Genomic DNA, 26,962 nt, shown 5'->3' with positions numbered 1-26,962 from the left:
CAAAGGTGTTAAATAATATATGTAACAAACATCACAGGTGTCACACAATATCTGTAACAAATGCCACAGGTGTTACACATTATCAGTACAAATAACAAATGTCACAGTATTTGTACACCAACACATATCCCAGGTGTAAAACAATATATCTGATTGTTAACAAATGTCAGAGATGTTACGAAACATTTGAATGATGTTCTTAAGAACCTGCTGAATTGTTAGCAAAGTAAATACAATGCTGAGACACACCACAGCAACCATAACATATTTTAATGCATAGTCAAGCGTATTTCCTTGACCTTCGATGTATCTTGTTCTAATGAAAGAGAGAGATAGGAACCAGTGAAGTGAGTTGCACTGATCAGTACCTCATACAACATCATGCAGGTTATAGATGCTTACCACAAACAGGAACTGTTCTTAACTACCAAAGGTAACAACTGTCACATTCTGGATTAAAACTTGCAGCTGTGATTGCCTTGCACCACGGGAACACATCAAACTGCATTCAAACATCAAATTGTTTGATAAGGACAAACTTTCTAGATGAACATCTTCTTTCAGGTTGTTCAGCCAGAATGTTTGTAATTTTCTGACACTCCAACTTCCAAAAGTGCCACTTGAAGAACACCTTGTTCACCTATAGGAGGATCACCAAGCCTACATGAACATATTTCATCATATCATAGACACTTCCTGCTTTCATAGTTTGATTTTAAGCCAGACTTTCTTTTTTCTCTGGTCTACACTTTTCTATTTGACCAAAGATTCAGCTCAGGAGAAAAAATGGTAATAGCAATCTAAAAGATTATGTGTAATATTCTTCCAATGTTAAGTAGGCAGCAATGTATGTGACTGGATATAGGGAAGTGAGTTGAGAGTTACCTGTATAGTATGTCACAATTCATCACGTTTACAAATTCTTAAGATAAATTTCCAACAACACTAACCGTATTTGAGTGATTTATTCATATTAACAGTGCCAGTAAATAAGCATGTTAATTACAAAATTATACTTATTTACTGTCAGCTGGATGAATACCAGTTTAAAAAAGAAAGAAGTCTGGCCTATCTCCAGTGTTTAAATATGACATAACATAAATGCACGGTGACTCTTATTGTTTAGAACCAACTCTGTATACACAACAAGCAGGTGGAGGTTGACAGTAATGTGGTTTTGGGCATGACCACTTTACCTAGTAACTAACTATGCTTGAACTGACAAACTTGCAGTGCACATTACAATTTGTGTAACAACACATGGGACTACCAAACTACTTCAACTGTTGCCCTAAGATACTACTATACTATTAGGAATGATAGGAAAAATGCCAACAATATCACCAAGTCTAACAATCGATAATTTTAATGGTTGAAATTAGTACATATTTTATGCACTTCAAACCTGCCTGTTTGGTTGAACAGCGGGACTACGCCAACTTCAGATTAGAGTTACTTCCCTTAGGTTTGAGTAGCAACAGAGAGGAACATGGCTCTGTTGACAATGTTCAAAACTATCACGATACCACTGTTATGGTGTCGCTACTATTGCAATATAATTGCAATAGTCATAATAACCACATGCCCCCACATGACAATATTGCACTACCAGTTATACACTGGACCAAGGGAGACAATCTATGAACATGTGCCCCTTTCACCTTTCAAAGACTAGTCTAATTTACTTTGATGTAACATTAAACAATACAATAACAATCTTACTTAATGATCAAGTATACGAACTTACCTGAAAAATATGCAAAAGTTAGCTCTTTACAAATAATATCAAAAATAGTAATTTCATCTTTTGTACATTTGTAAAAAGAGGTATTCCATTCCAGGGGATTAAGAGCCCTCTTATGGCGCTACTTGAAAATCAGTCCTTATATAGGGTCACACAAAACAATGACTATTGAATGTATCAGCCTAATTTTGTGTGCTACCCAAAAGAAGTTAAAGACAACCTGATTCTTTCATATTATTTGAGTCAATATGTCATTGCATAACAGCCAGTCAGTGAATTAAGTTTATCACTGTTTTAGCAGTATTCCAGCAATTTCATAGCAGGGAACACCAGAAATGGGTTTCATACATTATGCCCACGTGGGAGATTGAACTAGGTTTTCAGTGTGATGAGCAAATGTTTTAACCACAAGGCTATCCCAATGTCCAATGGTATGACAGATTGGCTACATTAATATATATGACGTAACTGGTTTGTCTTTTTTGTCACAGTATACCAAACAGAAAAAGAAATGCAACTCCGCCATTTTGTCAAGTTTTTAAATGACATAAACATGAACACTTACTTCTATGAGATTTCATTTTTTCAAAACCTGCGTTTCTTTTGCTGTTCAGTATATGACAGACTCACCACACAAATATGGAAGTGTCAGGAAATCCCTAATCTCTTTTGAGTAGAATATATGTTCGTGTAACATCAGCACTTGTAGCAAGGCACAGACGTTTGTTAAAATGTGCTCTGTTCAGACTTGTGCCATCAGATTTGCTATATCTGAGTGTTCTAACCACTGTACAGCATTTGTTTGATGAGCAGACAACAGCAACAGGAACGGCATCTGATGTTCTATATGGAACAGATTCAGAAGAATGTTACTCCAGAAGGAAAAGCCCATAATGACCTAATCATCTACACAAAAAGTTTCTGTCACCTCCATGTATGTCAACTTCATGAATTAAAGAAGGCATTTAGATATATAACAAGTCTGAACTTCAAAAAGATAAATAGTAACAATATCACATCAATTTACTTTTGAAAGTGATGTAAAAGTCAATAAATAGTTGTATCTTATACACAATTCATTAACAATTTTTAAAAATAAACTTATGTTCTAAAAGACAAATCAGGGTCAAAACGATAAAGGATTTATGTTACAAAGCTAATACCTTACAACAGTCTAAACACAGGTTTGCTAAGCTGCTGCAGAACATTGATCAGGGAAGTCAATTCACCTAACAACACAGAGATCCCACCTACTTCCCACTGGACAAAGTAGGCAAAACAAACATTTACTAGGAATCATAACCTTCCCTGCTCCTCTTCCCTAAAAGATCTCATGTTTCTGGTTTCTTCATTTTCAGACTGATATCTGGTCATTCTTTCCTGATCAGAAACAAGGGCAGATAACTCTAAGTAGCCAGCCTAAAAGCAAAAACAGTAACAAATTTTCAAGCTATTAAAACCATGACTGATACATCTGGCAACATTTAAAACACTTGAAAAATCATCATCCCTTAAAAATGAAACCAAAAACCAGAAATATGAGATGTCAAACGATAAAATTTATTGGTAACCTAAAGGTGCAAGATCAGATGTTAGACCCTTCATCTTTTCCTTTTGGCCTTGAAACATGAATCTCAAATTGTGAGACAACTGTCACTGCATGAAATATCCTTATTCGGGCCAGATCTGTCCTTCAGCCTAATTCAAGTGCATGGAGAGATATTGCAGTTATCAACTGTCTCCACAGATTCTGACTAAGACTGATCCATAACATCCTGATGGCAGTCTAACAAGACAAGATCCACTGTGGTACACACCCGTAATTCCCACCTTTCTCTTTCTGAATAGCAGAAAGCAGTTTGAGCCTGGAGAGAAGTGTGTATACACTTGAAACCTCTCATAAGAGGTACTGTGGAATTTCTGCAGTAAAGATTTTACCAAGCATCTAAATACTTTTGTTTACAGGCCCACCATTTGATATTCTGGAAATAAATAAATAAATAAATAAATAAATAAATAAATAAATAAATAAATAAATAAATAAATAAATAAATAAATAAATAAATAAATAAATAAATAAATAAATCTGACCATGAAGTTTCTTGAATTGCAAGCAATTGGCTGTTAAAAAAACCCACCCCTACTTATGTGCCATGACAAAATACATTTTCCAAGCTATTTTTAAGGAACAAATGCATCACCTTAATAAATGGGACTCAGGTGTTGCAGTTAATAATGAAAAAATAATGTCTCCAAACACAATCTAAGCCTCCACAGAATATCAAATGGTTGGTCTATTAGCAACTATTTCTTCAAATCCAAACCTTATGTCATTTAGCTATAATCTGATCTTGGATCTTTAGCAAGGAGCAATATGCAATCCCAATGTAGAAGTGTAAAATCCTTTCCAATATCTTCAATCTTTCCCTGATTCTCAGCAAATCCATGATACCTTATAAGGGATATGCCAACAAGCACAGATAAGGCACTATACACAGTCAATAATGAAACAAAGAGTGGGTGTGGCAAGGTATTACATAGATATTTACAAGACTTATCTCCCTTATATACCAAGACTCCTCCAGCCACTAAGGGGCATTGTAAGGAGAGAAGCTTGACCTTGAGCAGTGTGTGAAACAGCCATATGCTTGCTATTTCATGTCCAGCTGAAAATCTGTTGAATGAAATGTCCAACAATCTACTGAATTTTTAAACGTCATCATTATGTTCAAACCTATCATGTTCAGGCTCCGCTAAGTAACTGAAGGAATTACGGCAAATTTGAACGCATTGCATCTCACTTGTGAAACAATTGCAGCGATATCGGTAGTTTAGCAGTAATAACATAAACACAACGCGCCAATCGGAAACTAGGTCAGTAATACTTGAAACACGCTTGGCCATCTATAGCTCCGACAACACCTCATACCTCAACGCATTCAACACGGGTGGTTAAAGATGGATAATTCTAAAAATGAAAACAGTAGAAACTAAAAACAAAACTGACTGAGATGGGTGCTCCTTCCAGTGATGCCACATTTTGATGTTTGAGGTTCAGGACGCGACCGACAAATCAGAAATCTCTGAAGATGGCCGAGCGTGTTTCAAGTATTACCGACACTGCTTCCGATAGGGGCGTTGTGTTTATGGTATTACCGCTAAACTACCGATATCGCTGCAATTGTTTCGTGAGTGGGCTGCCATTGTTTAGATTTGTGAAGTAATTCCTTCAAATTTGCCGTAATTCCTTCAATTACTTAGGAGGGCCTGATGTTGTTCTCTCAATCTTTAGATTGAAATTAATTTCCAGAACAAATTGAGGGGCAGACTAATCTCCCTTCACAATATTTGACTTTACATAGGGTTTACATAGATTTATTGATACGATCTCAGAATATGGTATTAATAAAAACCCACACATTTTTCAGCTAGTAGAACTGGCTACTATGTGCTACTGGCTACTACTCCAGGTAGCAAAAATGTTCTGAGACTACTTCACACACCAGTCTTGAGAAGCTTCATGTTGCCTTTGTGAAGATCTCATTATGATCATGGTATAAATAGATATAGAAAGAGTTGAAAGCACGAGATGAAAACTGTTAATTTACAACAGATGAGGTCATAGATAGGTAGTTATTATGCCGCATTAGCAAAAATTCCCTGCAGACTTTTAACCAAGTGTATGACATATTGTAAGTGAACATGCCAGTATTGAACAGTTTCAACGTTCTGTGCCCCCTTTCCCAGAAGCGATCATAAAGCTAACCTGATCATAACTCCCATGCTTTAATACAAACTTACGACTGTCATAGCACTATGATCGCTTTGAGGAACGAGGCACTGATCAGAAGTTCTATTTTGTAAGCCAGTTGCTATAGCTACAATAGTGAGAAATGAAGTAAAGGGGAGACAACTCATGTAAACACTTCACAGGGCACCAGCTCCCACAAATTTTAGATATGTGTTCTAGGAGTAAGACACTAATAATACATTAAAATGGAATAGATTTTGAAAAAAGCAACATATCTTTTATAAACCATGACCATTGGTCATTATCACAGATCCTCTAATCATCAATAACAATGGTATCAGTCCGTATTCGTTTGGTGGAACCATTTTTCGATTTGTCTTCAGCATTAGTTCTGGAAGAGGGGAATGTGTTAGCAATGATTATACAGTCGTCATCGTCATCCTCTTCCGCCAGACGTTGTTCAATGTCCAACTTGCGTTTGATACCACGAGTCATGTGCACTTCAACCTCTGGAGTGTCAGTCGAGTTTATATGAATCACTCTCTCCTTGGAGGTTGAGGACAAAGGGCTGTCCACTCTGGGCGTGCCACCCTTCTGGGGTACAAAGCCCATACTGGACATAGATCCCTGAGAAGTACTGGAGGTGTTGGAGGTGTTGGAGTGAGTCCTCACTGGTGACTGCCGCACGGGAGATTGTGTCAGCCCCGATGAAACAGTCGAACTAGAATTATTACTGTCTGTGGAACTACTACGATTGTCTGTTGAGCTTTTCTTAGCTCGACGTCGTTTGGCTAATGGGGCAGTGGCAACGTCTTGAAGTCTGAAGCCCTCTTTAGTAGCCATGTGAAAAGCATCCATTGTTACAGACAACTGCACATTGACTGAGCCGGAAAGAACACCTGGAGTCTTGAGCGGTGTGTGGGAGAAGACCTGTGAGTTGCTGCCATTGACCCAATCATTCTTTTGCAGATCTGACATTGTCAACCGTTTCCTTGGTTCCACACGCAACAAACCTGCCAAAGAACAAAGTTTTTAACTTCATAACAGACATCAAGATTAAAGGAATAAAGGAGTCCTTCACTGTGAGTAAAGGTGACAAAATGTTATATAATATTATAGTCTATGGCAACTAGTAGATAATACAAGTGTGAACAAGACAAAGCAGTAATGGAAAGTAGAAGTGAGTGAGTTTGGCTTTATGTCAATTTAAGCAATATTCAAACAATACTGCACTTTGTACTTGTATGGGGAACAGAAACGTGGTTTTCAGATATGACTAGTCAACAATTTTACCTCTGGGCTTCCCAATCACATAAGCATTGATCTAGGCATAATGAAAGTTCAGGGTCAGACTTTCCAATCCCAATTCAGATCTTGCTAGATGAAATATCACTCACCAATTTTGAACCTGAATCTTTATAGGACCATAGCAAAATGCTGACTGTTTATTGAAACGAGGACTATTGGGAAAGACTGACAAGGACATCAATAACATCAAAAGAGGGGTGAGAAATCAGCAGCTGTTTAATTAATGTGCTTAAAGCTGCGATGTCAGCAACATGAGAGCCGTAATGGATGGGCAAGTCTTTCAAGAGAACAGCTAACAATAGTTCATCATCACAGATGGCATGGGCGGAGTTCAGGTTATTGGACAGACTACATAGCACATTATCTTACCTCACACATGAATGTCGCTTTCTGACTGGCTAAGCTCTATTCTAGTATTTTCAATGTACCCCACTTACAGGCGATGTATTATTTTCAATGAACACCACTGAGAATTCTGAACTCTTCTGGTGCTTCATGGTAGTATTTCTTTGTCTCGAATAACACTGAATCACGCATGAAGTACAGAAATTACCGATGTTTTGCGCTTGAAAATCAATGGAATGGTGAATCGCCTCACATTCAACAGAAGTGCTTCAAACAGTTCAAAATTAAAATTCAGGTGTTCGGTAATAAAATTATGTTGTTCACTGGTCCCTCAGGGAACATGAGCCCATGGACTCCTTGTGACCAGTGAACAACTTATATTGCCTACCCTTTATAAGTCTTTTAGCAGGTTCTGACACAGACTTCCACTCAGGCAGTGACAGGTCAAAGTCTCCTCCTTTGATTCTAGACATGATGGCCTCGGCAGTGTCATCTCGACTTTGAGCCTGGAAGGGAGCCTTCCCAGACAACATGGTGTACTGAAACATCAAAAAGGGCCTGTTGATACCGGAAGTGAGTGAATGTTGTTTACTGCCAGAGACAGCAATATTGGCCTGTTAATAATGGGCTCTTATACAGACAGATGTGACAGGCTGTTTGGGTAATGGTATGTCATGAACAGACGATAGAATGGCACATCAGCCATGTCACAGTATGCATGCATGAATTTTGTCTGTCTCTCTCCATGTGTCTGTGTCTGCATGTGCATGAGCAATCTGGTGGACATATGAAGATGGCTGTGAACACTCATTAGTTATATCACTGTTACATCCCGTCAATCACATGACAAAAATGGATTGATGAAGATGAATTCAAAACCAACGCCTAGATTTTCAAAGCTCTCTTAGTGCTAAGATAGTTCTAAGTGCCATACATTAACATAACCTTACAACTATCTTAGCGCTAAGAGAGCTTTGAAAATGCAGGCCCAGATCTCCACTGGTTTCTTGGACATGGCCTTAATTGATAACAATGTATCCACTGACATACACATATGATGCTTCCTTACCAGGATAACTCCCAGACTCCACAGGTCACATGACTCATCATACCCGGTGTCCCGGTTCGTTGTCTGTCGGAGAACCTCGGGGGCAGCATAGGGAAGGGAAAAGCACGGAGTCTTTAAGGGTTGGTTCTCTGGATTCAGTCTGGCAAACCCGAAGTCTACAATCTTGATCTCAGCATCATCTGTATTATCCTCAAATATCAGATTCTGAAATAAAATGAACCGTCAGTACTCATTACTATCCTGACGCAACAGCAGATTCATTTGCTTGTTTGTTGTTTATTACTGATCAGAATTTTATCATCAGAACATGACTGATAACACGAACCAAGTCATGAAGTCTACGCAGGCATGATCCAGAACAAGTGTGGAAGTGAAGCAAAACTCACATACCCCCACTTCCCACTTTGGGACATGGAAATCACTGACATTGATATACATGTATCACCTAACAAGGATCAGCAACTCACAAAACTTGACCCTACTAAACTTGATATATATGATAGATAACAGTTTTGCCACGTACATTTGCATATATGGAATGAAGACATTAACTATTTAGAATCAATCAGAACTCTCTTTTGTACTTATGACATGAACAAGACAACCTAATTTAGATACAGAAAAATAAACCACATATTGGTACATATGACACAAAGAAAGACCATGAAAAATGAAAAGTTCACATCACACACTGAATAATCACATTTTGCAAATGAATAGCACATGGCATATGTGTGGGTCATGATTAACTTGTGTATCAAGTTTGGTGAATCTAGCATGCATAGTTTCGGTGATATGCTGTGGCCAGGTAACCATCAAACACACTTTGCAACAAGTCATGTTTTCATGGAAACAATGACATAAGAAAGGCTGGTGAACCTAGAATGTAAACTTTAAGAGATATGCTCCTGACAAAGTTTCGGGATGGAAGGATGCTTGGACGGACAGAAAGAATGTAATATATCCCCGCTAGGACATAGATAATTATCATGGGGCTCAACAGCTAATTAAACTAAAGAAACTTTTGCACTGCTCCAAAAAACAATATTTAAATCTTCACTACACAATAAATGCATTTAAGGTGCACTATACACCATTAAAGCATATAGAAAACTTGGTTACCACTTAGTATACTAAAGACTGCACTACTCCTGAAACATTTTTTTGAGTATGTTACATTCTAAAACTATCTAAGCCTATGCTACTCCATGAACACATTAACACTTGAATTTTCTGACATGTATGGAAGACTCTGATAATAGAATCTGTACAGAGACCTTGAGATGGCAAAGCAGACGCATTAGAAAATACACATATTCCATTCTTTCTATGCCTACCTCTGGTTTCAGATCACGATGAACAACTCCCTTGAGGTGCATGAAGTCCACTGCTCTCACTAACTTCTGCATTATCTCACTGGCTTCTGTCTCTGTGAAACTCTTCTTTTTCCTAATTCGATCCAGTAATTCACCTCCTCTGAGCAACTCCATCACAATGTAGGTGTGGAACTATACAACATATCACAACACAGTGCTAAAAACCTGTACGAAATACTGCAATCCCCAACAACTGTATCGTCTACTTTACTCAAAATTCAATCCCTTTACCATGGAAATTGTCTAACTTGTTCCAAAATTTCAAAAACAAGTAATAGTATTGGTTATTGCTCACAATAAACAGATCAATAATCACTGTAATCATAAATCCCACTACAAAACTCGTGTAGGCAATAATGGATAACAATCACAAAATAGTGCAATTGAAACTGGCATCAAGCAATTCCATCATCAAGACATCTAATGATACTTCCTTCTGAGGGATGTTGTTAACATTGCACTTTACAAACTCATCAGTTGGTTAAAGATTAATGTGATGTTGCAATTTTTATATATATTGATTATTCTCCTTCACTGGCGCAAGTGAGATCTATCACTTGATTGATTATAAGAGTTTATGAAAGTTTAATCAATGCAAATCTCAAACATACTGAGTAAGAGAATGCCATGATGCTGTAAAAGACATCATCAGAGGATCAGTATGGAGTGAGTGAGTTGGGAGGGTTTAATGCTGCCTTAAAGGTGCTCCAGTCATGTGTAAGTAATACCAACAGCCTTAGCACCTACCTCATCGTGATACACGTCTTGTAACTGTACAATATTTGGATGACTTTGACACATCCTGAGCAACTGTATCTCCCGATGACATTCCACTCGCCGACTGATTATCTTCACTGCATATTGAATGCCGGTCTGTTTGTGACGACACTTTCTGAAAATATATACAGAAAACAAAATGAACACACTGTTGGAAAATATTTACATTCAAATCCTTGGAAAGTGACAGATTTCTACACAGATATATTTTACAGACAAAGAATATTACAGAATATAGGGTAAACACTAACAAACAGGCATAGTTTTTAATGAGAGAATCATCACATGTAATTTATGACCTCTTTCCAAAGCTTGACAATGGCAAGTATCTTGATAGTCACAATTGTTTGTTATTGACCATTACATTTTGTCTGTATGCTGTTTAATGCCACATGTTTCACCTAAATGACAACAGTCTTGTGATGAAGTGGAATTTGTGCCTATGAATTGCACTTACTTAAGCATTTATGAAAATATAATGACACAAGCACCTTAAATCACACTCCAGCCATCTTGCGCCACTGTCATCTTGTTATACACTGACCTGCATATAGAGAAACTCCCATCTCCTAATGGAGGATCTTTCAAATCAAGGTCATAGTGCTGGAAAAATGGAGAGTTCTGAAAACAATAGACAAAACTGTTCTCAAACACACTGAACAAGTGCAACACACAGTAATACATTAACGTCATACTTGAGAGTAATTCACTCATATGATGATATGCATGTGTGGGAGGCTGCTTGTACTAGCTTAGGCAAAAGCTGGTTTTGTAGCGCCAGCTCAATGAAATACCAAATCACAGGTAAGCATGAATACCTCACTCAGACACATTATACGGACACCGAACTGACCAGTCCTTGTTGTACTCATTCATGCTGAGTGCCAGACAGGGTCCAATAAGGACAATATTTAAATGCCTCTGGATATGATGCGGCCACAGATCGAAGTGGTGACCTTCCAGGCTCTGGGCAGACGTGCTAACCATGACACCTTTGAGGCAGTAAGAGCATCACAAAAAGAGTTAGTTCTATTATATACCTTTACCTGTCACAGAAAACTTTTACTTAAAGTAACTTTGTACACTAAACCAACTAAAAGAAGTTGTCAAGCACTAACTTTGAGGTGACTAGTACAGAGAAGGTTGGACTCATCCGGCTGGTGTTCTCGGGTGGGGTGAAGTAGACTACTGCTGATCGTGTTCTCTGTGAAGATGATGGACGGAGCCACGTAGGAATAGCCCTGCAATTACAAACTTCACTGTAAAACACATGAGGTCAGGTAATTTTGATGTCAGAATACACACAGGATAACAGACATCAAACAAGTATCATTATATATTGTGGTACTAGTGATGATGCACAACCTAAGAAGGGTTTGGTCCCTGTGTAATGACATGGTACATGTCAAGGGCATTGGTAGCGCAGGTGTCCTAGAGTTACATCCCTTTCATACATCAGGATCCGCAATCAATCACTAGATTTGCTCTAATTTTGATTCTTGATCTGTCATCACCCTTCATTTTCAAAACCATGATGTAAATTAGTGGTGTTTATTAGAAATAATCAAAGATTAGTTGAAGGGACCAAATGACCAAGGTCAAGACTGCAAATGCTACATGAAAAAAACCTAAACAAACAAAAACAAAATAGAGAACCATATCACACAATAACAACCTGAAGAGGGACATCTGAAAAAATGCTGCTAGTAAAGTAAACATCTTGGACACGCATCTTATAGACTGTACCAGAACACAAGAAAGTGATCAGCTCAGTGTTTGTCAAGCACTTACTTGGATGTAACCAGTATGATCCTCTCCTTCATTTACCTAACTGACAGCATATAGACTGCATGTGTATGATCTCAATGATCTCACCTTAAACAGTTTCTCCCCATTCATGGGAACAATGGCTGGGGAGTCTGCAGCTTGCATGGCTGTGAACTCTTCAGAGAAGTTGCTGACATCCAGCTCATGGCGAATTTTGGGCACGAATGGTGCTGGAACTTTCTTCCGCGACAGATCTTGCCAATTCAGGCCCTGACAAGTACCACATTAAAATATACATCAAGGAACCAAGGCATTAACTGACTCAGTATAAAACAACATTCACTCAGATCTTGATAGTAATTCTCTGAAAATCAAGACTCTTGCTGTTACAGATACATTCACTTCTGAACTTATTCAGTTCAGTAGGCATGGCAACAGTATTTTGATACTCAAGTTTTGGCAAACATCATAAATGTTATAATTGTATTCAGGCAGTAACACTTGCTGAGAAGCATATTCCATTTTGGTCTATAATTGGCTGTGATACTGTTCTTTTCAGCCACATGCTCGTCAACACTAATCATATCTCATAATATCATTAGAAAGATTCTACAGGAATGCTATTCCTCTTGAGATGTGAGAGGCAATTGTACCCTTTCCTGCTATAACAATATAATTGATCATACAATATTTGTGACCAAAACCAAATAGCAGATTAAAATATGTTGAAGATGAATTCACATATAACTCTAGACTAATCTGACTAGTCTTGGGAAATTTGTTCTCACCTTGAAAAAAGGATGTTTCTTGATAGCATCAGCCCCATGAGAGCCTAGTCGTTTCAAAGGATCCTTTGTTAACAATCTTAGAATGAAGTCCTTGGCTTCTGATGAGAAATCACTTGGAATTGGAGGGTTGCACTTTAATATTCTCCTGAAAATAAAGTAAACAAATGTACAACAAATACAAAATACACATGTAAAATTGTTTGCTGATACGGTCAGAAAATGTGGAAAAATATAAAATACCAATTAATCAAGAAACTATAATCAATGAGTGAGTATAGTTTTGTGCCGTTTTTAGCAATATCCCAGCAATATCACGACAGAGGACACGAGAACTGGGCTTCACACATACTCAAGTGTGGGGAATTGAAACCGGGTTGTTGGTGACGAGCAAATGCTTGAACTAGTTGGCTACTCTACCGCTTAAGAACTAATATGATCACATAGGCCTTGAATCCAGTGGTGATCATTTTTGGTCCACTTACTTTGATATTTCTGACTGCGAGTTTTTCTCTCCGTCAACAGTGAAAGGGGACGCCCCTGTGAGCAGCTCATATGTCAGGACACCCAGGGACCACCAGTCAACAGCCTGGGAACAGAGATATATGGACAGGTAAATACTTGTAGACACCTGGTGTTCCAGTCTAAATATATAGTACCCTACAGCCTGGGAACATACATATACACACAGGTATGCATTACCTAGTGGTATACTGAAGTTAGACCCAAGAACTAGAGTTATGCAGTAATTAAGAACCAGTAGTTTCATTCATCAATCAGTGTGAGACAGTAGTAACATCCAGGAACCACGCAAAGAAACAACATCTGTGGTACATCAGCTAGTGGTACATCAGCTAGTGGTACATCAGCTAGTGGTACATCAGCTAGTGGTACATCAGCTAGTGGTACATCTTCATACACAATCAGCAGCAAATGCTATGCAATGTAACACCCTGGAGCCAGTGTTACACAGTGTAGCAAATATGAAGTAGTGTTACACAATATAATGTGGAGCCAGAGCTACATAGTGTAGCAAATACGAGGTAGTGTTACACAATGTAATGTGGATCCAGTGTTACAAAGTACAACATTCATGAGTTAAAGCAGTACACAGTAATGACCTGGAGCCTTTGTTACACAGTATAACAATCATGAGTTAAAGCTATACATAGTTACAACGTGGAGGCTATCTTACACAGTATATCAATCATGAGTTAAAGCTACACACAGTAACAACCTGGAGCCTTTGTTACACAGTATAACAATCATGAGGTATTATTCAGCAGTAGAACAAAGTGGGTCCATTGTTACACAGTGTAACAAATATCAGCTCTTGTCATATGCAGTATAACAACCTGGAACCTGCCACAAAGTCCAACCTTGTAACCAGTGTTATACACAGCATACCAACTTGCATTCAAAAACTATCAACTCACAAAATCATGGCCAGATCTTCCTTGAACAACCTCAGGTGCCATGTATTCAATTGTCCCGCAGAACGAGTATGCTCGATGTGTCTGTTTGGGAAAGAAATCAGTATTTAATGCACAACATCTTGTTAACAACAACAACAACAATAACACTGAAATACACCATACACATCCTGCACACAAACGACAATAGAAGTACTACATCATCTAGCACACAAATACAGCAATATCTCCTCTTGTGGCCGTGAATGTCAGCTGGCTTCTTTGAATCTGCCATAGACAGAAAGACAGTGAGTAAGTGTATATTCAAACTGCAATATTCTAACCTTATCCAAGATCAGGTACCTAAAACCGACTTCATATAATGTAGTTGTGATGAAAATCAAAAACACACTCTTCTGCCTGAGACAGAGACAACGTGATGCAGTGGTGCAGGATCAGGAGGCAACTCACAGCATCGCTTGCCAGGAACTCCTTGCTGAGTCCGAAGTCTGTCAGGATGATATGTCCATGGGAGTCCAGCAGGATGTTCTCCAGCTTGATGTCCCGGTAGATAATACCCAGCTGCAACACAAACCGTTGTACATTGTACATCTAGCCAGAACACAAGCCTTATGTACTGTACATCTAGCCAGAACACAAACCATATGTACTGTACATCTAGTCAGAACACAAAACGTATGTACTGTACACCCAGCGAGAACACAAACCATAAGTACTGTACACCCAGCCAGAACAAAAAATGTTATTCACTGTACACCCAGCCAGAACACAAATCTTATGAACTGTAAACCCAACAATAACACAAACCTCATTTACCCATCGAGACTAAAAACTGTTATACATTGTACATCTAGCCAGACCACAAATCTTATGTACTGTACACCAAACCAGAAGACAAACCGTATGTTCCATTTGGGCATGTTAAGACAACGCCATGCCAAAACACAGATCCTTACCATACCTGCAGCCCTTACACACATGCCATATAAATATACCACCTATCAATACTTTAGACTTACTGGTATAAATGCAGCCACTTACTTCAGTAAACTGTTCTAAACTAGATTTTGCAAAATATTCCATATCAGTTTAAAGGTACTGATAACACTGAAGTAATATAAAATAAATTCGCAATGTTGACAAGACTATCATCATGTGTTCAATAAGTGATGAAACTGAGTGAAAATTTGCAAATTGTTACTAAAACTTTACACCAAAACAAAGCTGCTTGCACACATGATATTTGCACATGCTTTCCAGCAATCTGATACAATCCTTGTGCAGTTCATCTGGACAAGGTATGAAGTTGGGTTCCCTATGTAACCACCCACCCCACCCTCCCCACCCCACCAGCCTGAACCCAAACCTTAAGGGCGTGTAAAGAGAACACAGTGACCAAACATTACCATGGAGTCTTCAATAGCTCAATGGTTCATATGAGAATGTACAAGTGCTCTCCTCTTCCTCACTGCTTTCCTTTCACAAGACAACACTGGACCATTCAGACACTCTATGAATGTTAAGTGGTGGTTAATGTAACCGTTACTGATAACAGCCATGATCTAATACATGATGTATGATCTTGTCTCCTGAGGAAAATCAGTCTTAAGTGTTTGGCGATTCAGCTGCCACAAATTACACCAGCACATACAACCAAATCCACCATAGTGTTGTGACTATTGCTAATCAATGATGCAGCACAGCAGCCACTATCATAGCTTCAAGAACTTCATGAGGAACGGGTCCCCTGTGTGTTATTAGTGAAAATCCAACCCATCTCTCAATCACCTTATGAAGGGTCTCCAGGGCTAAGACGATCTCTCCAATATAGATTCTAACTTCCGACTCTCTGAAGTGTTCCTTCTGGTAGAGGTGTGTGAACATCTCACCTCCGCCGACATAGTCTGCCATGAAAAAAGAGGACATTTTACTTTTCCTATCTCTAGTTATGAAATACATCTTACTCCTTGTTATTTAATACCATGAGTGAGGGAGTGAATGAGTGTAGTTGTACGCTGCACTCAGCAATATTCCAGGTATATAGCGCAGGTTTGTAAATAATCGAGTCTGGACCACACAATCCAGTGATCAGCAAATGAGCATCGATCTGCACAACTAGGAACAGATGACGTGTCCACGAATTCAGTGAGCCTGACCACCCGATCCTGTTAATTGCCTCATATGACAAGCATAATCGCCTTTTGGGCAAGCATGGGTTACTGAAGACCTATTCTACCCTGGATATTTACTGGTTGTAAGTTAACACCAAACTCAACAATGTTCCATCTACATGCTAATACTTGAGTGTGGTCCATATAATCCAGTGGGGGATATGTCAAGCAATTATCTACGATATCAGGGTACAACTGCATGAAGGCAAGGAAATCTCCACACTCGACCACTGACAACACAATTGTTTGTTGTTCAATGCTGCTCTCAAAAATATTGAAGCCACATGGCAGCAGTCTGAAAACTATTTAATCAGGACCAGACAACCAAACAATTTGCTGTAAACTCTAAACAGCATTGAAATACCTGCCTGCACAACCAACCGGGACTGGGTGTTTCCAACACCGACTGCCAAATTTTCAAATTCACATGACAGATGGTCTGGTTTGAATTTACACATGTATATGAAGATACTATGGGCAGGTTTTGGCCAGGGCTGGCAAGATTCACATCTAACCAGCCCTGTGGTCTGGCGGAAATATTTGGGAGTTTAATACCCTGCTCTAAGCTACAAATTACAATGAATGGTATCAGCAATCACCTGGTTTTGCACTACAATGACTACAATGAGCCGTCATTGTGACAGAATAGCGATGGCACAGCAATAGCCTGGCTGTGGATCATTGTATTTAAACTGGTCTTGATCAGTACAAGAACAGCAAGGCATTACCAGAATACCTATATATCGCAACATGCTTTTCAAACGATACATATTCAAACATCTTTTTCTGAGAACCGGTATATTGGGTATAGTGCATACATGAAGTTTCTAGTCATGTACTTTATGGTTAAGTTATTCACTGACAAAATGGCACAATAAAATAAACTGTATCAAAAAGAAAACATAATCCTAATCCTATGCTACCCAGTTTGGAGATTGACTGTTAGAACCACAACATATATGTTTAGGGACTTATAGAAGATAGGATCGACATGTATAATTAGTGGTACTTACTGTCAAACACTTAGTTCCCAATATATTGCAATATGCAGGGATGGATACAGCCTTTTGAAGAAGGGGGTGGGGGTGCATACAGTTGAGGAAACGGGGTAGGGCTTGAGGTGGGGTGTGTGTACTCTTTATTTTCAGTCATTCAACAAAATTTCAGAACATGGGGGTGGGAGAAGGGTAGGGAGGGATGGAGTGTGCACCCCTGGACACACCCTCCAGATCCACCATGATAAAGGTACCTCAATCGCAATATATTGCAATACAAATTATTTCCCAATACACAGCCCTAATCAATACATGCCATCCTCATTGACAGGATTACTTGACAAAGAGAGGGCTATCAGTCACATCTGTGAGAGACAATGATCATTTAGAGTATTATATTGTCAACAAGAGAGGATGCATGGAGAATAAATCTTACTTTGGCTTCTTAGAGCAGTCAAACTAGGGTCAGTGACAACAGGACGTTTTTGCAGCCAGATCAACACTGAAGAAGTGAGCTTGTGTAGCACTTGGGCAAGGACAAATTTTAAGGACAAAAAACTTCTTTGTTTGGATAATGCAATACTTCCATACAGATTCTTGTATCATTTTCACGCCAGTCTGTATCGACATGGTGCACCATCCGATTAAAGACTTTGTTCATCCCTAACGTTTTTCCATATCTGATTCACCAACTTCTAAACATGCCACAAAAATATGGGTATCACTTGCTTGATAGTGGTCTTAGCACCTATACCAAAACATCTATTGCAATAAACAAGATGTGTGTTCATAGAGAGTGTTTCTCTTCATTAAACCAGCTTCAAAATGCCACTTGAAGATATTAAAGAAGTGAGTTTACCCAAAATGAGATGGAGTTTGGCATCTGTCTGGAAGGCATAGTGGAGTGTGACCAGGAATGGAGACTGTCGGATGGCTTCGAGAACTTGTCTCTCTGTCTTTGTGTGTTCTGTTGTCTTTGTCTTCTGCACTATGCTGGCTTTTTTTAATACCTTCATCGCATACAGCTTCTTGTCATCTGAACCCCCGACTTTACGCACCAGGAACACTTTTCCATAAGCTACAGAAACACAATAGAGGTCCAATGGCAAAATTCAATGACTGTCTTGTCCCAGTTAGCAACTTTCTACCAGTATCACTACAACGTGTAAAGAAATAAACCTGGCTTCATAGAACTGGTAGTGATTAATGTAATCAGCAATGTCCAATGTTGCTGGATCAGGTTAGTTGGCTGGTTTGCTGTTCAATGCCACTCTCCGCAATCTTCCAGCTATATGGCAGCAGTCTGTTATTGACAAAGTCTAGACCTGACAATCCAGAGATCAACAGCATGATCATCGATCTACATAACTGGGAACCGATGACATGTATTAACAAAGTCAGCAAGTTTGACAACTGAAATCCTTGGTGGCCTATTATGACAAGCATGGGTTGCTGAAGACCAGTTCTAACCCAGATCTTCAAGGGTCTGCTGCATAAGTGTCATAGAATTCACTAAGCCTTGCAACCCCATCTAATTAAGTCACCATTCAATCAAGCAAATAACTCTCACTGTGCTGGTAAGATTTACTACACAAAAGAGCAAACAAGTAATATTTTACAGAGCAAAACAATTTAAAATGTCTCTTACCTCCAGTTCCTAAAACTTTCAGCAATTCGAAGTCCTCCATTCCAACCCTCTCCTTCCCACTGCCTGTCATGTTCACTGAAACAGGAATAGAATAACTTATAAAATCACCATTGCTACATTATTCAACAAAATAGCTCCTGGGGGAATAGCATCACACAAATTCACTACATTTATTACCACGTTTACCATTAACGGTTTCATAACAGCTGTGCTCAGCTAACAAATGTACCACAATGTGGTCAGAAAAATGCCAACACGTGCATGTGAGAAATGACAAATGATCTTAAGCATTGAACATTATAGCTTGCAACTAATGGCCCACCACAAGAATCTGAAATGGTGTATTTGCACCAGTTAAGTAAACTGGATACCATTCATTTGTCCCTGTTTCTGAGGAAGCCAAACAAATATGATCCCAATGGACAAATCCGGCTTGCTAGCCATTTAAAATAAAAAGCTGTGGCACCTCTTTACAAGTCTTGGTGTATAACTGCATCAGTTAATAAAACCATTGTATCATGTAGTATTGTATCCTTCCTTCTACTGCTCCTCATCCTCATCAATCCTTGTTAGTCCATTTCTTTACGTAGAAAGGTATAGAGCATGTCAAGCTTCATCAGTTCTTGTAAATCCATTATTTTACACAGAAAAGTATAGAGCATGTCAAACTTCATCAGTTCTTGTAAATCCATTATTTTACACAGAAAAGTATAGAGCATGTCAAGCTTCATCAGTTCTTGTAAATCCATTATTTTACACAGAAAAGTATAGAGCATGTCAAACTTCATCAGTTCTTGTAAATCCATTATTTTACACAGAAAAGTATAGAGCATGTCCAGCTTCATCAGTTCTTGTAAATCCATTATTTTACACAGAAAAGTATAGAGCATGTCCAGCTTCATCAGTTCTTGTAAATCCATTATTTTACACAGAAAAGTATAGAGCATGTCAAGCTTCATCAGTTCTTGTAAATCCATTATTTTACACAGAAAAGTATAGAGCATGTCAAGCTTCATCAGTTCTTGTAAATCCATTATTTTACACAGAAAAGTATAGAGCATGTCAAGCTTCATCAGCCCTTGTTGGTCCATTTCTTAAGTATGCAGGCATGTCGAGCTTCATCAGCTCTTCTTGGTCAATTTACTAAGAGGCACATTGAGCTTCATCAGCCCTAGTTGGTCCATTTCTTAAGTATACAGGCACATCGAACTTCATCGCAATCTCTGTCTTTGAGGACTGATTGCTGATCGTATAAAGTGTGTGATGCTGATGAAACATTAATATGACTTGCTTCTGTTTCTGATTAACACTGGTCAGGAGAGGTCAGTGTATAGAGGATGACCTTTACTGACAAGAGACAATGGTTTCTTTGATCCAAGCAGGATGAGCTTTCAGTTGGACATACGACAAAACTACATATGGATACAACTGTCTTCAATCAAATCATCTGCACTGATATTTCCACGCTTCTCTACCAAGCAAGCCTCATGGTAGTCACATAAAATAGTACTAACGAAGTGCTAGCGAGTAATTCTGACAGAAGTCTAGTCTTAATTCCTGTTAACACTATTGACACATCATTCAAGACTAGTTTGCTATGCTTGGAATAAGCCACTCAGTGTTCCCACAGGTAGACACAAGCCTAGGGCTGCGTATTGGCAAAGAAATTGTATCACAATATATTGCGATTCAGGTATGAGTACTGCGATACACACTGTGACATACTGGGAACTTATGTGTTTGACAGTAGGTGGCACTAAACATGCATGTCAATTCTATTCCCTATATTACAAGTCCCTAAATATACATGTTATTCTTCAGATATCTTTCAATACAATTTACGTTATTACAATATCACAGTATGCCATTTTATCAATGAATAACAAAGGAAAACATTTGTTGTGAAGGAAAGTCCATGTAAAATTTAATTTGAACCATAAAAAGGTAATCATATAAATGCCATTTATGTTCTTTACCGATATACCGTTTTTAAGAAAAGTTATTGCAATATGCATCAAGTGAAAAGCGTAACTCAATATACCAGTATACCAGTATACCAGTAATAACATGCATTCTTACACAAGCCAAATTGGGCAGCATGTTTGATGTACAGAACAGGCTGAACTTGGTGGTTGTAACTGTTAGATGCCTGGTGCAAATTACTCAATGAAGCTGGGGTACTCACAAAGGCTGACATTTAATTGTTGGTGTTATGTTTTTAAACCTGCTGTATTTATCAGTGCATGCCCCATCAAACAACTACATTTAGAAACCAGTGTAAAAATGATCTTCAGCAAGTTGACAGCAACCCATGTTTGTCATAAGAGCAGGGGAGGAAGTAACCCTTTGCTTGACACATTTTTTTCTGTATGGCAAGCAAATTTGTATATCACTGTCCAGTTTGCTTTCCTATGTTAATCATGTTGTTTATTTGAAAACTGAACGAGAAAATCAGAAGGTACAGTGGAAAAATGAATTTACATGTAGCACTGACCTGAAGTACAATAGCAATTTTAAAGTTATTTCCATCCCAGAGGTGACTCTAAGAATTGGGTGGTCAGTCTTGCCACATGGTTGAAACATGCCATCATATCTGAACTTCTTAGATTGATGCTCGTGATGTCAATCAATGGATTGTCTGGTCCAGACTCTATTCTTGACAGACCACCGCCAAATAGTTGGAATATTGCTGAGTGCAACAACAAACAAAACTCCCTTTTAACAACCATGCTGTTTTTATGGAGCAGCCCCTGTTGTCTACATGTTGATAACCCAATAAACATTACAAGGGTTATCCATTACTTCATTTGACTATCTATCCAACATATGCTGCAGAGAGCCTAAGACAAGTCAGATATTAAATAACAAATCAAACATACACAAGTCTTGTGTGAGGCTACCAAGTACGGTAACAGATATATCTTGAAACTTGAATCGAAGTTCAGTTTCAGAGTTTCAGCCCAATAATCATGAGAATCAATGATACTCTCCGGAGTTCATACACATAATTATATGTGATGATGGTTGTGACAGAAGACTAGAATTGTTGGCATAGGCAGCTAAAGTGACTGCAGAAATTCTGACACATAGTAACTGAACTGTATGATGAAAAACTGTGTCTTGTCCTGTTAGTATGGAGATTTTACTTTGAACACAAGTGTTAAGCTTGCTACAAAATGGCTGATGCTCCATTAAACAATATTCCTATACTGATGCACCCACCATTACAAAGCACATCAGTGATACATACATCCGTACGCCATTCTGCTGTAGTGCAGTTTTATTACTAGTGCAAATACAAATTCTTCCTTATTCATTGTATATAAGAACTATATATAAGAAGCAGAAAAAAAAACTCTTCAAATTGTTAATAAAATGAAAACATGGACCACATGTCATGTTATATCGACATCTGTGACTGTGTTAAAGCAGATGTGTTAATATCACTTGCTGCTTGCTACTAAACATAGAATAATGAGTGTACAACACAAGATGCCAGAAGTGCATCCAAAGGATGATACCAAAAAGTGATGACTGGCACACTACCTCTTGAATAGTGTGCCAACAATATTTGAATGTCAAAGTATGTCAAGTTGCCGTTTAGCTGGGTGAAAATGGGTGTTACTTTGAATTTGGTGCTTCCATAGCAATAAACATGCCTGGGTGCATGTGCAAGCGTGGACTATTGCTGGTTCAGTAATGCTGAGATGCCACACTGCAGATTCACAGTACTCCAAACTGCCATGAAGCAACAAGTACCATCTTTGGAACATCTTTCTGCACAGAATTGAACCAATGACTGTCTGCTCTCAGAGGACACTTCACACAGGTTCAAACCAATCAACAATTTCCAATGCAGCATTGATGCTAAATATACATGTTAAACACTGTTAACTTCCATACAATGTACACTCTCTATGGTACATCTATTGCCCAAAATATCTGTGAATAAAAAATTGTGACTGATGTATATTAAACTCAGATGCAGTGCTTTTGAGGGTTTGGAAATACTGTTCCTAAAGCTAATCAGACACAAATTTCTTGTTTTGCTATAAAAAAAACCAAAAAGCACAAAAACAAAAAACCCCAACCCCAATGTGATCATTGGGCCCTGAGCATGCCTCATCCAGGCAAACAGCAGTAAAGTTAATCAGTGCCACTGGTAACCAACTGAACAATATATTCAACCAATAAAATATATCATATGCTTTTGTACATATGCATGAAGGTAATCTGGAAATTAATAGCATATATCAATAAACTATCTATTTCTGTGCTTCCTGTCACTGAAAAAGACCACACTTAAACACTGATCCTGTGATAGCCTGTTGAATTATTGCAACTGCATACTCATATGAAATGAGTATGGGAACGCATGAAACTGAAAGTAAAAGTGTGCCTTTATTCTTTACCAGGTTTCTTCACAAGGTATGTATTGCACTGTGGGTGAAATTCTGGCAATAAATAACGGTCCACATGCACTTTCATTTGTTTCCTTATTTGTTTCCATGTGTATAACATAAAATATCCTGAGTGCTTGGCATTTCCAAGTTCACTGTTTAAACGGTAAATCTTGTCACAGCGAGGACACTCTACCTCAACATGTGTTGCCTCTTCTGGTGGCCTTTATACAGCATTAATGACCATATTGTCACTGGTCATAGCACTGCTTGATTAATTTGACATCTGACCACAGTAAGGGGAAATTAATCAAATCATTGCACTATACTTGTGATCAACAAGTTTTTGTGTTTTATACAAAAAATGGTGAAGAAAAAACAAAGTCTGATAAGAAATGTTGATTTTCACGACTTTTGATACGGTTATGAGAATATTCATTCACTTCAAATTTAATTTTATTTCCACCAATAAGAGATTTCTCTGACTTAATGTCTAAAGCCAAAATACCAATGTTTTGCTTTAATGTACATGAAAAAAAAATATGTATGTTGACAAAGTAGAAACTATTCATAATTAACTTCTGAGAAAGATCTCCGACTAAATCTATCTTCAATACTGACCACTAATCACACACAATCTGCATCATCCATATTATTATCCGTAATAATTTCTTCAACATACTGACATCTCTATTCACAAATACATGTTTCAGTTCATGTTTAAGTTCAAAGTTAGGTCACTAAGAATGAAGAAAGCATGACCATACAAAATGAAAACAAATCTGAGATCAGAAGCTGGTCGGTCAACCATAGGTCACACGTCATATGACTGCTGACTGTTGTCCAGATATCAAAGCTGACATGGGTAACAACTCTCCCAGTGCAATATAAAGAACAGCATTCAAATGAATGTGAGACCAGGCGTATATTACCTGAATTATCTGTTGCTCCATTAATTAAGAGTCCACTATGGTGTACATATGGGAAGAAACAGCGGGCCACCATTGCACCAGCCTGTCACATCTCAGTGTTAGCTATTCTGCTCCCCTGGGCTATTAATAGCTCATTCTGTTTCTGGTGATTGCCAGGCTAAAAATAGACACAGTCACCAACACAACTGTCCCATCAGCTTGGTCCAGCATATTAATATTGACAAGTTGAAAACTTGCTCCAGTGAAGTCATGAATATTCATTTACAGCTACTATCTGCTCCTGCTTGCTGATGTCCTGATGCATCTGCTGTGTTGAAGGCAGGGAACAGAAGTTCCTCCATTACCTGGGCTACTATTAATAATGCTGAGCTGGGTTGACATAACAGCACCCGGTATAGATCCTTCATAGATCTGCCCAGGTTAACCTCAGCTCTTATGTGTGATACAATGTTATGAAACATCTGTTACAGAGGGTATTCCCAGTAAATTTCTTTAACTGTTGTACTAGGAAGACTGTAAACATTCCCCAAAGACTTATTTGGTTTTATTGTGATCGTTTCAAGGAAGGAATTTTTCACCTGATCTGGCTTCCGTAAAGAAATAGGAATGTCAATATTTCAAATTACTGTCAGTGTTTTTGATATTTTTTGTTTGGATGCAAACATAGCATCACTGTCACATTTGTCTGTGTGAGATAAGCTAGCAATCTATGTGATATCAGTAGTTGTGTCTCAATATGATATCAGTGTTAATATGTCTAAATGATACCAATGGTAGCAATCCATGTGATATCACTCCATTTGATATTAGCATTAGTTTATGTAAAAATCCATGTGATATCACTCCATATGACATCAGTGTTAGTTTGTCTATATGGTAGCAATTCATGTGATATCACTCCATATGACATCAGTGTTAGTTTGTCTATATGGTAGCAATTCATGTGATATCACTCCATATGACATCAGTGTTCGCTCATCTATGATAGCAATCCATGTGATATCACTCCATATGACATCAGTGTTAGTTTGTCTATGGTAGCAATCCATGTGATATCACTCCATATGACATCAGTGTTCGCTCATCTATGATAGCAATCCATGTGATATCACTCCATATGACATCAGTGTTCGCTCATCTATGGTAGCAATCCATGTGATATCACTCCATATGACATCAGTGTTCGCTCATCTATGGTAGCAATCTATGTGATATCACTCCATATGACATCAGTGTTCGCTCATCTATGGTAGCAATCCATGTGATATCACTCCATATGACATCAGTGTTAGTTTGTCTATATGGTAGCAATTCATGTGATATCACTCCATATGACATCAGTGTTAGTTTGTCTATGGTAGCAATTCATGTGATATCACTCTATATGACATCAGTGTTCGCTCATCTATGATAGCAATCCATGTGATATCACTCCATATGACATCAGTGTTCGCTCATCTATGGTAGCAATCCATGTGATATCACTCCATATGACATCAGTGTTCGCTCATCTATGATAGCAATCCATGTGATATCATTCCAGATTTAATCAGTGTTAGTTTGTCTACATGACAACAATCCACAAGACACCACCATGATATCAGTGCCAGTTTGTCCATGTGATACCAATGGTAGCAATCCTTGTGATATCATTCCATATGATATCAGTGTTTATTTGTCTATATGATACCATAGGGAGTATTCCATATGATGTCATTTCATATGATATCATAGTTAGTTTGTCTGTATCATACAAAGTAGCTTACTCAAATGATGCCAGCAATAATACGTCAATGACGATACTATCAATTTTGTTATTTCCAGCTGAGTGCCAGACATTAATGATCATGGATAACTCAACTACTTGCTGAATCTCCAAAAGGCATAGAAATAAATGATGAATAAATAGCATGATAAATGCACTGCTTTCCATGCAGCCAGCATTCCCTAGGATGTGTCCTATATCCTCACTCAGAGAGCGGTATTGACTGAAGTATATTAAGTAAGCTCATTACTTACCACAGTGCATAAATGAGCTATACAATGTACTGCAGCATGAAACAAATGACCCTTCTGTCAATGACTTTTAACAGGTGCACCTTATGCCATATCATACAGCGATATACTCTTGTTGTTCACTGGTCATGAGGTGCACATGGGCCGATGTACCCACAATGTTTGTTTATGTTCCCTGAGCCCAAAGAAACATCAAGGGTACATCAAAACTTGGGCCTCTAGGGACCAGCAAACAATGTACTTATCTCACCGAACAATTTTGGGTCTTTTTGAAGCACTGGTACAAATCATTTGGTAGCCATTGCTAGATCTTTTTCTACCAAGAAAAACAGATTTAGAGTTATCTCCCTTCTATCGATCTGCATTCACAAAACATCAGTAATTTCCGTACATCATACGAGATTCAATGTTAGCTGAGATAAAGAATTACTACCATGAAGTGCGA

The 26,962-nt window shown here is 38.3% G+C and overlaps 1 protein-coding gene across 1 annotated transcript in view; it reads right to left on the bottom strand.

Annotated features, from left to right (window-relative positions):
- Positions 1 to 5,713: 5,713 nt before the first annotated feature.
- Positions 5,714 to 26,962, bottom strand: part of LOC137293852 (ribosomal protein S6 kinase alpha-5-like) — a 45,607-nt gene continuing 24,358 nt past the window's right edge. Inside the window, exons 2-16 of the mRNA XM_067824626.1 lie at positions 19,170 to 19,244; positions 18,381 to 18,599; positions 16,144 to 16,259; positions 14,806 to 14,916; positions 14,359 to 14,439; positions 13,408 to 13,511; positions 12,926 to 13,070; positions 12,246 to 12,407; positions 11,489 to 11,611; positions 10,915 to 10,991; positions 10,341 to 10,485; positions 9,555 to 9,725; positions 8,218 to 8,421; positions 7,537 to 7,687; positions 5,714 to 6,508 (exon numbers count right to left, since the gene is read on the bottom strand). Of these exons, the coding sequence (XP_067680727.1) occupies positions 5,811 to 6,508; positions 7,537 to 7,687; positions 8,218 to 8,421; positions 9,555 to 9,725; positions 10,341 to 10,485; positions 10,915 to 10,991; positions 11,489 to 11,611; positions 12,246 to 12,407; positions 12,926 to 13,070; positions 13,408 to 13,511; positions 14,359 to 14,439; positions 14,806 to 14,916; positions 16,144 to 16,259; positions 18,381 to 18,599; positions 19,170 to 19,244 (2,582 nt within the window). The 3' untranslated portion in view covers positions 5,714 to 5,810. The remainder of the gene's footprint in view (positions 6,509 to 7,536; positions 7,688 to 8,217; positions 8,422 to 9,554; positions 9,726 to 10,340; positions 10,486 to 10,914; positions 10,992 to 11,488; positions 11,612 to 12,245; positions 12,408 to 12,925; positions 13,071 to 13,407; positions 13,512 to 14,358; positions 14,440 to 14,805; positions 14,917 to 16,143; positions 16,260 to 18,380; positions 18,600 to 19,169; positions 19,245 to 26,962) is intronic.

Source organism: Haliotis asinina, chromosome 8 (assembly GCF_037392515.1).
Source record: "Haliotis asinina isolate JCU_RB_2024 chromosome 8, JCU_Hal_asi_v2, whole genome shotgun sequence".
Taxonomy (NCBI): Eukaryota; Metazoa; Mollusca; class Gastropoda; order Lepetellida; family Haliotidae; genus Haliotis; species Haliotis asinina.
Note: the sequence above shows the minus strand (reverse complement) of the source record. Positions and strands in the feature narration are given on the sequence as shown.